Consider the following 13,776-nt stretch of genomic DNA (forward strand, 5'->3'; position numbering starts at 1 on the left):
GAGTGAATCCGGACCCCAAGTGAGCGTGGACTGTAAGGAAACTTTCGCCATTATTCCTACGATGAAACCTTAATTTCAGACTAGGAGATACAGCCCAAGTCTGAAACCCGTGAAGGCGCACTTTCATCGTTCTAAAGTCTCGGACTGTGGCCGTGAAATGAACCCTTACCATGCCAGGAGGCTGCGTCGGAAGCAGGGCCGGTCTGTGATCTTTTATTCTGGCCCGCTCGCTGCTGTCCCTCCTCTGGTCTCCCATCCCACGACACACCACGGAGCCTCCTCTCCTTCCGCCCCGCCTCGAACCGTAGCGCCCCTGCTTGTGCTGCCGCTCTCTCTCTTCGAATTCCAGCAGCGCGGCTTTGGCTTCTGCTGAGAGCTCTGTGGAAAGACGGGGAGACGTCAGAGCTCTTCCAAGACCCGAAACTAGATCTACAGGAGCAACAGGGAAGGCGCACATGACAAGACACCCGAGGCAGCGTGGGCCTCACCCACAGGAGGTCACTAGACGAGCAGCGACACTCATAGCCCGTTAGTGACACCTGTTAAATGAAGATGTGGCCCGCCCGTGGACCTCACCTGCAGTGAGGTACAGGAGCCACAGCATCTTCACTGGAGACCACAAAAGTGTGCAGGGAGAAGCTAAAAGGAAGGGGCTGGAGCCCGACGTCACACAGCCCTCAAGCCGCTGCCATCCCTCCCTCACTGCCGGTGGGCGGTGCCGGGGAGGAGTGGGCTCGGCCAGGCCCCGGCCAGCGCACTGCGCTCGTGAGACCAGTACCGCAGCAGGGGTGTGCAGCGGCACAGACTCCAAATGTAGAAATAAAACACATCACTGCTTATGCTGAAGGAAACGAAAGTGTCAGTGAAAACACTGCGAATCAATTAACGTCATACAATGGAAAACTCATTATCATTTCAGATTTATCAAAGAAGACCTTTACTCCGTGAAAAAAGACTTCTATCCATGCAGTCTGATATGGAAGCTCTATCAGAAAAGCAAAGGCACAGATGAAAAAATTCATTAATGCAAATGCTTGTGGGACACCCGCGAGATGCTCACCTCTCTGACCAATGCTTTAAGGACACGAAAAACACAGACTCTGGCCCTAAAAAACTTCAGCTGGCAATTATAAATCCCTAAAAGAGAAAAGCTGACTTACTCATATACGGTTCCTTTATTTTAAAATATTACCTGAATTGGGGTATCTTACATTAACAGATGTAAACCTTCTAAAGGTTTCACTGAATCCCGAGAGGCATTCTTACACTTTCTTCCGCAGTGAAGGGCAAATTTTAAACATTACCAGTTCATCTCCTACCTTGGATTCCATAATCACCTCCAAACTCTTCCAAAATCTCTAAGCCACATTTCATTTTCTTGATATTGTTTCTATGGTACTGCCCTCCCCTTCAAATAAATCTAGACCCCATTCAAAAGAAAATTTAATCTCCTCTTAACAAGCACAGACTTTTACTCTAATCTTGACTACATGATTGGTTCATATACACATTTTTTTTGCGGTGAATCAGCAATTATTTTTCTAGTGGTTCTAAGTGTCAAGATTAATTTCACTATCCCCCGTAATAAAATGGTTTCAAATGACATCTTTAATCAGCAAGTAAAAATGCTTTCCTCCAATTGAGACAAGCTGTCACAAAAGGTCACCAAAATATGACAGGATGGAAATTACATTTGTAACTTCAACTGAAATGTTAATTTCCTCTTAAGTGTTTCCTGAACTATGTCCATATTCTAAAGTAAAGAGACATAGTTGAATGTAACAAAGTTCTATACTATATTGTCCTTTCCTACAATGTGTTTAATAACATTTGCATATAAATAATTTTATACTAGTTGGACTAATACATAATGAATAAATATTTATAGAATACACAGCTTATCTGGCAAAATAAAAATAACAAATGATATCAAGCAATTTATTTAAAAAAGAAAAACAAAAAACCCTTGCTTGTACTCCAAGGACCATCATGTAAACTGAAGGTCCTGCCTTCTTGAACGGTTTGTTACTAGATGAAAATATTCTTCCCACAGATCCTTGGCCTTAAACAAAATTAACTAAGGATATTATTTCAAGAGAACATTATGCAGACACAGTAAGAATGTTCTTTCTTTAGGCTAAAGCAATAAAATGCAATTTAACATTTACATGTGCCAGTGAAATTGGGAATACTGCAAAATCTCGATGCCTACTCACAGACTAATGGATAAAAAAAGCCTAATCTGAAAGTAGTCTTTCGGATACCACGTGTACTGCTCTCAAAGAAACTCTCAGGGCCACCTCCGAGGGCCAAAGCAGCAGCAGCTCTGAACTTCTGTGCTAAGACTTAAGAAAAACCAGTCACTGACACCTACTTTTTAGAGATGGTTTTTGACATTTCCATTCAAAATACATCACTCCCATACATGTATCAGTTCTAGAAACCCTTCTCAGCTGGGTTCCACAGAGAATTAAAACCCTTAGACCCTACGGCATCGTTCGTACAGAATGAGCAAATCTATCCGCTAATAAGCATGTGGTTTTGTACCACCCTCAGGGAGACTGAGAAAAAGTCCCATTTTCTGGAAGGCTTAGTTCCCAGAATGCTGGCTGATCGCTGATCCTTACTTAAGATCTTAACCTACAGGAAAGCCCAAAATTCTACCTGAATTCAAATTACACATCAGTGACTGTATATCAGGTTCTGGAGCTGTACACGACTCCGTGGTCCGCCCACTGAACGATGGCGTCCCCATCTGAATGCAAGAACAACTAAGAGAGACCCAACACCCTTGTAGGTTGTGCAGGAACTCACTACCCACATGCAGGGTCAAAGGGTCAGGAACAGGGGGTGCCAGAACATGATTTCAGGCTTCTTTTTTTTTTTTTTTTTAAGATTTTATTCATTTGACAGAGAGAAATCACAAGAGAGGCAGGCAGAGAGAGGAAGGGAAGCAGGCTCTCCGCTGAGCAGAGAGCCCAATGCGGGACTCGATCCCAGGACCCTGAGATCATGACCTGAGCTGAAGGCAGCGACTTAACCCACTGAACCACCCAGGCGCCTCTTCAGGCTTCTTTTTAAAGAGTGGAACATTCTCAGTATCAATCAATGATAACACAAAATCATTTTTGTCTTCAAAGTGTTAAAAGACATCACTTGTCAAGAAATACATATTAAATGAGATGACATGTAGACTCTGGTAGCAAGATACCTACAAAGAGTAGGCAAACAGCTACATACAGTCAAATAAATGTTAGGTATTTCTATACAGAACCTGAACCCGCTACCTGCCACCAGGTGCACACGAACCGACAGCCTGACGGGTAAAACTTACACAGATTTGTGGTTTACCAGACACCGCAGCAGCCTCTCTTTCTCAATCGGAATTTTCTTTTATGTAAAACTAATCTTTTGTTGGGAGAGTGGGGGTGGGGTCAGGGTAATAAGAGAGTGCACGGTTTTAGGAAACCAATCTGTAAATGGGACAGAAAAACCCTTTGTGTACCGGGAACAACCCTAATTCTGAGTTACTAGAAAACCCGTGTTTCAAACGCTAAGCTTGCTTATGTCCGGGCTCGTGCATATGGAGCAGAGATAGACACATTCAAGCACCATTTCCACTTGCCCTATTACCTGGCCAAATCCGCACAAATGCATTTAAACCTAATTTCTTAACGTTTAAAAGAACGGCAAGTGTTCAAACTGTTTACGCTTGTAGCCCCCAGCTACCTCTAAGGACCCCAGACTCTCGACCCCTGTATTTAAAGGCTCCAGCTTGCCTACCACTAACCCCTTCCAACCTCTTCTCTCAGGAGGTACAAATGACCCTGAAGAGAGCAAAATGGGCAAAGGTCCTGAGATGGAGGAATGACGGCAACAGAGACGGGGAACACAAGCAGGGCGAACACCTAGGCTGTCAATGCCCGGGGCATGCACAATGCACAGAGATGACCCCGGCTGAGGACGGGAGGTGGGAGAGGCCATCGAGGTTCAGGGGAAGTGACCCTCACGCTGGCCTACAGGAAACCAGCTACAGACAAAAAAGGCCCTTCTCGGTGTCTGTCGAGTGGCTTCAGACCCTTAGAACCTGCAGCTCTCCCCGTTATGATGGCGTGACACACAAGCCGCGCCACTTGGGAGAACAATGCCCCAGCCACTACAAAACCGCAGGGAAGCGAAGAATTCACCCTCTGTGCCATTCAGCCTGGGGCGCCCACTCTCCCTTTTCATCCTACTCCAGCCCAAGCCTGAGACATCTGCTCTGGTGTGTAATGTGACCGATCCCTCCTGCTGAAAGCTGCACTTCTGTTTTCTCCCATCCTCCCGTTTCCCCCAGGCCGACGGCAGATCCTCTTTCTTAGCAACTTACGCCGTCCTGCTTCAGCCAACTGGCAACTTCACAGCATAATGTGAGATAAGTGCAGAGCATTCCTGGGTCAAAAGCTAGAGGAGGGGGAAATCAGAGGGCAAAGAGATAGAGAGTGCCAGGAGTCCACCAGTAACCGTCCCATAAATCCCACTTAGTAAAGGCAACATGTTAAAACAGGCTCACTGTTAATCTGGACACACTGGGAGCCTGGCATCCTCACACAGAATTCCCATCGGCCACTTACAGACCCATGTTCATGTTTCCATGTGAAAAGGACTATAAAAAATGGTTAAGAAGTGATCAAAGTAGTGACTGACAGTTCCTCGATTTTATTTTGACCAAGACCCGAAAGTGGGTAAACCCTATCCTCCCACCATCCCACGCCCTCTCCTAGAATACAGTACAGTATCCCAACGGGTAAACTCTACGACCTACCCTAGCCCGAGAACACAGCACAGTACCCCAGATGTTCTTTTTTTTTTTTTAATATTTTTTTTATTTATTTGACAGAGAGAGAGGGAGAAACAGGCTCCTCACTGAGCAGAGAGCCTGATGCGGGGCTCGATCCCAGGACACTGAGATCATGACCTGAGCCGAAGGCAGAGGCTTAAACCACTGAGCCACCCAGGCGCCCCACCCCAGACGTTCTTAAAGAAGAATCCCAGAGCAGCAGAGGGCACCACCGCCTGCCAACTCCTCAGAAACGTGACCGTCCTGTGCAGCGCCCTGAACCAACGGACTCAGGAGAGCCGGCAGTGGGTCCGGGAATCTCTGTTTCAACAAACCTTCTAGGTGATTCTGTTGCTCAAATTGGAGAACCCACTGCTCTTTCCTCTGCATTGGACACTGGAAAAATCAAACCCCTAGGGGGAGGGGAGGGTGACCAGTGAAGGGCTCTCTGCTCTCAGCAATGGCCTGCTGCAGGTCCTGAAGAGCAGCGTCTGCACAGAATGATGGTCAATCATGCTATGAGCAAGGTACTATAGCTCATACAACATGGAGAGGAAATGACATCCAGGAAAAGAAAACAGAAAAAAGATGGTTATAACGACACTAACAGGAACAAAATACGAATAGTCTGGTCCAGAATCAGCCTTCCAGAAGGATCAAATGGCCCTGCGCCACCCCCACACCACCCTCCCAGAGCCAGCAGGACCTGCACGGTATATGCCTGAGAGCAGGTCCAAGCCATCAACTCCAAAAGAAAAAGCTATTACAAAAATAAGCAATCAGGGGCGCCTGGGTGGCTCAGTGGGTTAAGCCGCTGCCTTCGGCTCAGGTCATGATCTCAGGGTCCTGGGATCGAGTCCCACATCGGGCTCTCTGCTCAGAAGGGAGCCTGCTTCCCTCCTCTCTCTCTCTGCCTGCCTCTCTATCTACTTGTGAGCTCTCTCTATCAAATAAATAAATAAAATCTTAAAAAAATTTTTAAAAAGCCATCAGATACTTTATTCAAATATTTTTAGTCCAGAAGACAGTCATTTTTATAAAATGACTTTTACAGCACTGTAACTCAGCTCTAACGTCACGCAGCCCATGCACTCTCTGGACGGCACACATAGTAACCTAGGGAGTCGAACCGTTTCTGCCCATCTGAGCCGTCACAACAGAACAACAAAGGAAGCTGACACGGGAGTGAAGAAGGACAGGAGACAGGCAAAAAAAGTTACCCAAAGTTTCTGGAATGTTCCTTCTCTCTCTAGTTACATCGGAGAGCCTAATAATTGTTCCTTCTTTCCTTTCAGTTTTGAAACGTAATCGTCCAGATTCTTCATCATCATCATCTTCTTCATCTGATTCTTCTTTTATGTCCTTCTGTAGTTCCAAAGTTTCCATACCTCCCTAGAGTACCGACATACAAAACAGAAAGGGATTGAGACTGAGTTCACATCCTTTTGAATTAAATACTGAAGCATGATCGATACACACACACACACACACACGTAAAGGTTCTTTATATTTAAGATGTAAAGATACTGTAAAATATTCCATGACAAGGCCATGTAAAACACTAAACTGATTCCAGGAACAAATAATTTCAAACATTAAAAACAAAGTCAGAAAAAGTTCAAGTCTTGCTTGTAATTAATACACAATATATTTTTACTTATACTTCTGAGAGAGAAAACATGAACCTCTTCCTTCCTTCCTTCCTTTTTTTTCCCAATTTTTTTAAAGTAGGTTCCATGCCCAGCTTCGGGCTTGAACTCACAACTTCGAGACTAAGAGTCGTATGTTCGACCAACGGAGCTGGCCAGGGGCCCAAGAACCATAAATTTCAAAAAGTCCCTGCTGGCCTCAAGCCTGATCCAGATCCCAGCAGAATCCGACATATACATTAAGCCAACACGGGAGCTCCATGCGTCATCAGCATGCGTCCCACCATGTGACTTACATCCGATGAGAGCACGCTCCTTCCTGTCACACAGGCTCAATATTCCCAGTAACTCCTGACCTCATCTGCCATGATTCTTACTCTAGGCACGCACTCCAAAACTGCTGTTAGGCTGGTTGGTTTTTTCAGACTCTAAAAATCTGTCCTCACTCACTCTTAGCCTATCCCTTCTTTCAACATCCGGAGTTCATTTATCACTGCCTCTGGCTCAGAATACTCCAACAACGAAACTAGGGTTTTTTTCCTGTCATGCTAAAACCAGCTTTTATCTTTTTATTATATCAGCATTCCTACAGAAATACTGCCCAACCTAGTCCCAACTAAAAGTAATTTCTTCATCAACAATTCTTAGTTCAGCCCTGATATTCCCTTTGATACTGACCACTTTTCCCCTTGCACTAGGAGTCTAGGTGACCTCCTGGGAGACAAAATAGGGACCTACAAGGGCCAGGTTCATGTAAATACTTTTTGTAAATGTAAAGAAAACAGAATTTGCCCCTTTATTCTCGTGATTCATAATTTTAAATGTCCTTTACTCTCAAAAGAAACAAAGAGGAAGAGGAACTACTTTATTAGAAAGTGCACAAGAAAAAGTTTAACATAAACCAAAAATACAATTGTTCTCTATTCTTTCGCCAACACTTTCTGTGCAAAAAGATCAACTACGGATGCACACCCTCACTGCTACAAATACTCCCGTCTCTAACATCTTCAGGGGTTCAAACACCCGAAGATAAAATGATGACTGTGTAATGACGACACCACCTTCCAGGACCCCAACAGTCAGTCTACCACGGAGTTTTAAAGCCCCCATGTCTTGGCATTTGCTCGTTTGAGATCACAATTTCTGTCTTACTGAATATCTGAAACCAAAATGAGTAACACAGACGATGGACCCAGCTAGGCTTGCGCTGTACCACTCTCGAGTCAAACAAAGGTCAGCTCATTTACGAAGGACGCGCCCCGCTTCCATAAGGCTCCAGAGCAGCGCTTCTCCAGTCCAGCGCTCACACCCATCCCTGGGATCCTGTTACAACGTAGACTGTGACTCTACAGGCCCACGGTGGGGCCCGAGAGACTGCATTTCTAGCGACCTCCCAGCATGCTGGTCCAGAGAGCACGCGTTCTGAGTGGCAAGGCCACAGAGGAAGAAAGAAATGGCTACCAATAAACCCAAGATTCTACTTCCTACAGTGGTCATTTCTAATTTAACCATTAACAGTAATTTCAGTGCAAAGACTTTCCGAGCAAGTTTAACATAAAACATGACAGGACTGAAATCAATAAAGTTTATTTTGCATCCAAATCTCCATCTAAGAAATCGAAAGAGGACAAGGATGAGCTGAAAACTGTTTCTTTGGAACAAATACTACAGCCCGCCAGAAACAAACCAGCCCAGTCTATGCCCCAGCAATCGCGTTCCTAAACATCTCACCCAAGAGAAACAATCATTTACGTTCACGTAAAGAGCCTGTAGGAACATACTTACTGCTCTCTTCTGGATCACCGAAACTGGATCGACAGTAAGTGAACGGCTACATCAATGAGAGCCACTCAACGTTCATGAGCAGCAACAGGGAATCAACTATGGACATACACGTGGGGCGAAATCACAAAAGCCCTGCCCGAGGAGGGAAGCTGATCACCACACACTGCAACGAGTCCACTCACAGGCCATCCTCCAGGAAAACACATCATACTGGCTGCCACTGACTAAAAATGGAGGGAAGGCAGGACTGCAAAATGACAGCATACGGTAGTTTTTTGAGCGATGGAACTCCTGGAAGGCAAGCTTCTGGCTGAAGTCTCAGGGGCCAGTTAAGCTTTGAACAACATGAAGCACTACACAAGCCCAGAACCCTCACACTAAAGCACAGCCTGGCCTCACCTGCCTCAACCACGGCCCACCACTGGACAACCTGCACTGAGCTAGATTAATGCCTTCGAGCACCTCTTATTCTAAGAGGTGCTAAAAAAAAAAAAGAAAGAAAGAAAGGAAGGAAGGAAGGAAAAGAAAAAAAAAGGTATCTCTTTCGGCCATATGATTTACAGAATCAAATAACCTATCTACCAACTGCTGACTTTCTCCACTTATTTTTTTTTAGTATTTTACTTACTTATTTGACAGAGAGAGAGAGAGAGAGACAGCAAGAGAGGGGGCACAAGCAGGGGGAGTGAGAGGGAGAAGCAGGCACCCCGCTGAGCAAGGAGCCCGATGTGGGGCTCGATCCCAGGACCCTGGGATTATGACCTGAGCCAAAGGCAGACACCTAATGACTGAGCCACCCAGGCGCCCCTCTCCACAGTTTTTAACAAGTACCAGCTAGTATTCTACTCATAAGTAAAACTCCAACGAAGGACAGTATTGGTGACATAAAAATCAAATTATCGTAAGATACTATTGTGTAAGAAGTTAAATACGTGTATCTGTGATCTCATTATTAGGCTTTGCCAGAAATACACAAAGACTTGATTTTTAACTACTTAATTATCTTCAAAACCTGAACGATGTAATTGTAATTCTTAACAGAGGGTACACATGAAAACCATCATGGAAGTTCTTAAAAATTGACAACTCTACCAAAATCTTGCCACATACAGTTGACCCCTGAACAACACAGGTTGGAAATGCACAGGTCCACTTGTATGTGAATTGTTTTTGGTTAAACACAGTACTGTCAATGTTTTTTCTTTATGACTGTCTTAACATTTTCTTTCCTCTAGCTTACTTTATTGTAAGGATATAGTATATAATACATATAACATACAAAATAGGTGTTAATTGACTGTTATCAGTAAGCTCTTAGCAGTTAAGTTCTGGAGGAGTTAAAAGTTACACGTAGATTTTCAACTGAGTGCCCCTAACCCCAGCACTGCGCATGGGTTAAAAGTATAAAGAATTAGAAAGTCTAGGGCTCCTGGGTGGCTCAGTGGGTTAAAGCCTCTGCCTTTGACTCAGGTCATGATCTCAGGGTGCCAGGATTGAGCCCCACATCGGGCTCTCTGCTTAGTGGGGAGTCTACTTCCCCCTCTCTCTCTGCTTGCCTCTCTGTGTCAAATAAAGAAATAAAGTCTAAAAAAAAAGAATTAGAAAGTCTAAGGGAAAGCAAGATCCAGGCCTGCAGATATTTTTAAGTTCTCCAGATAATTCTGAAATGAACCTGTGATCTGAGCTTTTTAAAAGAAAATTCAATATTCTTTCCCAAACCCAAGGGGAAGAAAAACGGGTAGTTCTCTGAAACAGGGTGGGAAGGAGCACAGAGAGCAGTTTTTAAAAATTTACCAAAAGTTTTTAAAGTTTACAGAATATTTAATAGAGAATAATTCTTTATTATACCAAGAAATACAAATCAAATACAAGTATTAATTCTACCGATTGTGAAAATTTAGGGGCGCCGGGGGGGGGCTCAGTCTGTTAAGCATGTGACTCTTGATTTCGGCCCAGGTCATGATCTCAGGGTCCAGAGATTAAGCTCTGCATGCAGTAGGCAATCTGCTTGAGATTCTCTCTCTCATCCTGCCTTTGCCCCCTCCCCACTGCTTGCTCATTCACACTCTCCTCCCTCACTCCAAAATACACAAATCTTTAAAAAAAAAAAAAAAAATGGTGAAAATTTACAAGTTGTAGAGATGGAGCAATCAAATTGCACAAAAATTCTAATTACAGATAATTACATTATCCTTCATAAATACAGACACATAAATACAGACTCAAATAGCAAAATATAAAAAAGGAAAATATATCACAACTAAGTGAAGTTAGCCAGAAGCACAAGGTTGATTTAAGATACAAAAAAATCAATTTACCAAATCTTAGAGAAAAATTCCAAATATATGTAGACAACACCAAAGCCCCCAAGCCCTCCCTCCACCAGAGGTAGAACTCCAGTCCATCCCCCCCGAAGGGCGGATGATGAGGGACTTGCTTCTAAGGAACAGAGCAGAGAACAGCAAAGACCATACTTTTTAGAACTACTACCTGTAACTGGCAAACAGGACGTGACCATGTGATCAAGACTGACATAGGCAGGGAGGTCCCATACCCAGTGGTATGATGGATGAGAGGGGCAGCCAACCTCTGTGGCATTCCTTCCAACCCCCCATGACCCAGCGTCATCACGAGAAAGTATCAGACGAGCCCAGACTGGAGGACACATGCTATGGGCTACGCGGCCAGCGCAGCTCTAGAATGGCGTGGTCGTGAAGCGCAGGCAGGCCAGAGGGGACACACACAACAGGGGGGAGCCCAGGACCGGATCCCAGAACAGTAAGAGCACATACACAATTCTTGTTGAAGGGCAATAAAGTCTGGAGTAGAGTTAACAGTTTTTTAAAGTCAGTTTAATTCACATTAATTTAAAAAAAAGACAAAAACCACAGGAGTATCTCAAAAGATGCACAAAAAGCACTGACAAAATTCAACAGCCATTTCTCATTCTTTAAAAAAAAAAAAAATCTCAACCAATTTGATGAAACACGCACCAATTTCCAGCAAGCTCCGGTCACTGACGTGACAAAACACTGCGCACTTCCCCTACCATCAGGAAGCAGGAAGAGTGAGTGCCTTCAGTATTTCTGTTCTTTCCAAGAGATGAAAGAAATCAGAGCACAGGTAGGCTATGAAGAATTAAGTGTGTGTACTGACAGGTGACACGATCACTAAGCCATCAGTTTTCCCCCCGTCTGAGGGAAAGATAATAATGCTTTCCCTATCAAACTCCCAATCAGACTTTTAGATGCTGCCAATCAGTTACAGAATTTATATGGAAATTCAAAGGACCTAGAAGAGCCGAAACAGTCTTGAAAAGGAAGACAAAACCGGTGCATTTACACTACCAGCTTTCATGCCACAGTAATCAAGACAGTGTAGTATCAGCAAGGGAACAAGAGAGGTCCCAGAGAGAGCCCCCAACTTAAATGATCAATTAATTCCCAACTTAAGCACTAAGACAATCCAATGGGAAAGGTTGGTTTTATAACAAAAACTGGTGCAACAATCAGATAAACATACAGGAAAAAGTGAAACTCAGATACACATAAATATATTAGCTGAGACAGATCAAAGACCTCAACGACAAAGAGTTATTAATACTAAGAAAGCTTCCAGAAGAAAAAACATAGGCTAGTATCTTTGCAGCTCCGGGCAGATAAAGATTTCTTGGGTCACAGAATTATGTCTTCATCAAATTAAAATTTTCTGCTCATGAAAGATACCTTTAAGAAAATTAGAATAGGGGGCGCCTGGGTGGCTCAGTGGATTAAGCCTCTGCCTTCGGCTCAGGTCATGATCTCAGGGTCCTGGGATCGAGTCCCGCATCGGGCTCTCTGCTCCGCGGGGAGCCTGCTTCCTCCTCTCTCTCTGCCTGCCTCTCTGCCTACTTGTGATCTCTCTCTGTGTCAAATAAATAAATAAAATCTTTAAAAAAAAAAAAAAAAAAGAAAATTAGAATAGAAGCCACAGGCTCAGAGAAAATATCCACTATACATATAAACACCTGTCTGTCTATACATCTGTCTGTCGATCTAAGGGCACCTGGGTGGCCAAGTCAATTAAGTGTCCGACTCTCAGTTCAGATCAGGTCATGATCTTGCAATTGTGGGATCGAGTCCCACGTCGGGCTCTGCGCTCAGCGTGGAGTCTGCTTCAGATTCTCTCTCCCCTTTCCTCTTGTGCATTCTCACTCTCAAATAAATAAATAGATCTTTAAAAAAACATCTACCTAGAACACACAGACAGGAGCTTTAGATAATGTATGTTCTGTGCAGAGCACACACAGATAATTTATATTCTCTATGTGGCATATACAGACTACGCACAGCATACACAAAGATTAAGAAGAACCCATTTTTTTTTAAATGGACACAAGGAAGATCCAGAAGTGGAATCAGCACAAGGAAGGGCGCGCAATACCGTCAGCTATCAAAGGAACACACACTAGAAGCATAATGACACACCAAGTGAAAGGACTACACGGAAGCGACCAACACTGCGAGTGATGGCGAGTGGAGATTCTCAGGCAAGACCACGGGAGCACAAAATGATACGATCAGTCTGGGAAACCAGTTGGTGGATTCTCATAGAATTAACTTCTACTCTGTCTCTCAGTAATTCCATCCATAGTTAATACCAAGGAAAATGAAAAGATACATCCACTGAAAGATATGTAAGATAATCTTTATAGCTGAATTATTCATGACTTTAAAAAAAAAAGAAAAAGAAAAGAAAACCCAGGTGCCTGGGTGAAGCATCTGCCTTTAACTCAGGTCATGATCTCGGGGTCCTGGAACTGAGTCCCACGTCGGGCTCCCTGCTTGGCGGGGAATCTGCCCCTGCTTCTGCTCTCTCTCTCTCAAATAAATAAAGATCTTTTTTATATATACTTGACTTATTTGCCAGGGGAGGGGAGAGAGAAAGCTTGAGCACAAACAGGGGGAGTGGCAGGCAGAGGGAGAGGGAGAAGCAGGCTCCCCACTGAGCAGAGAGCCCGATGCGGGCCTCGATCCCAGGACCCTGAGACCATGACCTGAGCCGAAGGCAGAGGCTTAGCCATCTGAGCCACCCGGGCGCCCCATAAATAAAGACAAAAAGAAAGGAAGGAAGGAAGGAAGAAACCAACCAACCCACCCAAGTATCTCCTATCGGGAAAATGAACACATAAGGCATATCCCTAAATTCGGCAAACGACTGACATGTACAACGACTGACATGCACAACTACCTGCATGAGTCTCGGGAACATTACGTGGAACACGAGAGTGAGCCACAGTGAGGGTTCCGTTCCTGTGAAGTTCTAGAGTAGGAAAGTCTATTTTAGGTGACAAGAACAACACTGCCTCCGTGGAGTCAAGGCTGACAGGACAGAAGGGAGAACGCCGTGGGTCACAGAACAGCTTCTGAGCAGAGGGAAGGTGGTGCCCCGAACGCTCGGACCGAAACCCCGAACTGCACGTTTCGGGATGTGCCCACCCGACGGCAAGTGGCATCACAGTGCGCAGAGTAAACACTTTAAACA

At 44.5% G+C, this 13,776-nt stretch overlaps 1 protein-coding gene across 7 annotated transcripts in view; it reads right to left on the reverse strand.

Annotated features, from left to right (window-relative positions):
* Positions 1–13,776, reverse strand: part of RBM33 (RNA binding motif protein 33) — a 129,900-nt gene that overhangs the window by 69,506 nt on the left and 46,618 nt on the right. For all 7 annotated transcript variants that reach the window (XM_046021403.1, XM_046021402.1, XM_046021401.1 and 4 more), the window contains exons 6-7: positions 6,040–6,211; positions 170–378 (exon numbers count right to left, since the gene is read on the reverse strand). In XM_046021403.1, the coding sequence (XP_045877359.1) occupies positions 170–378; positions 6,040–6,211 (381 nt within the window). The remainder of the gene's footprint in view (positions 1–169; positions 379–6,039; positions 6,212–13,776) is intronic.

The sequence above is a fragment of the Meles meles genome, chromosome 10 (genome assembly GCF_922984935.1).
Source record: "Meles meles chromosome 10, mMelMel3.1 paternal haplotype, whole genome shotgun sequence".
NCBI lineage: Eukaryota > Metazoa > Chordata > Mammalia > Carnivora > Mustelidae > Meles > Meles meles.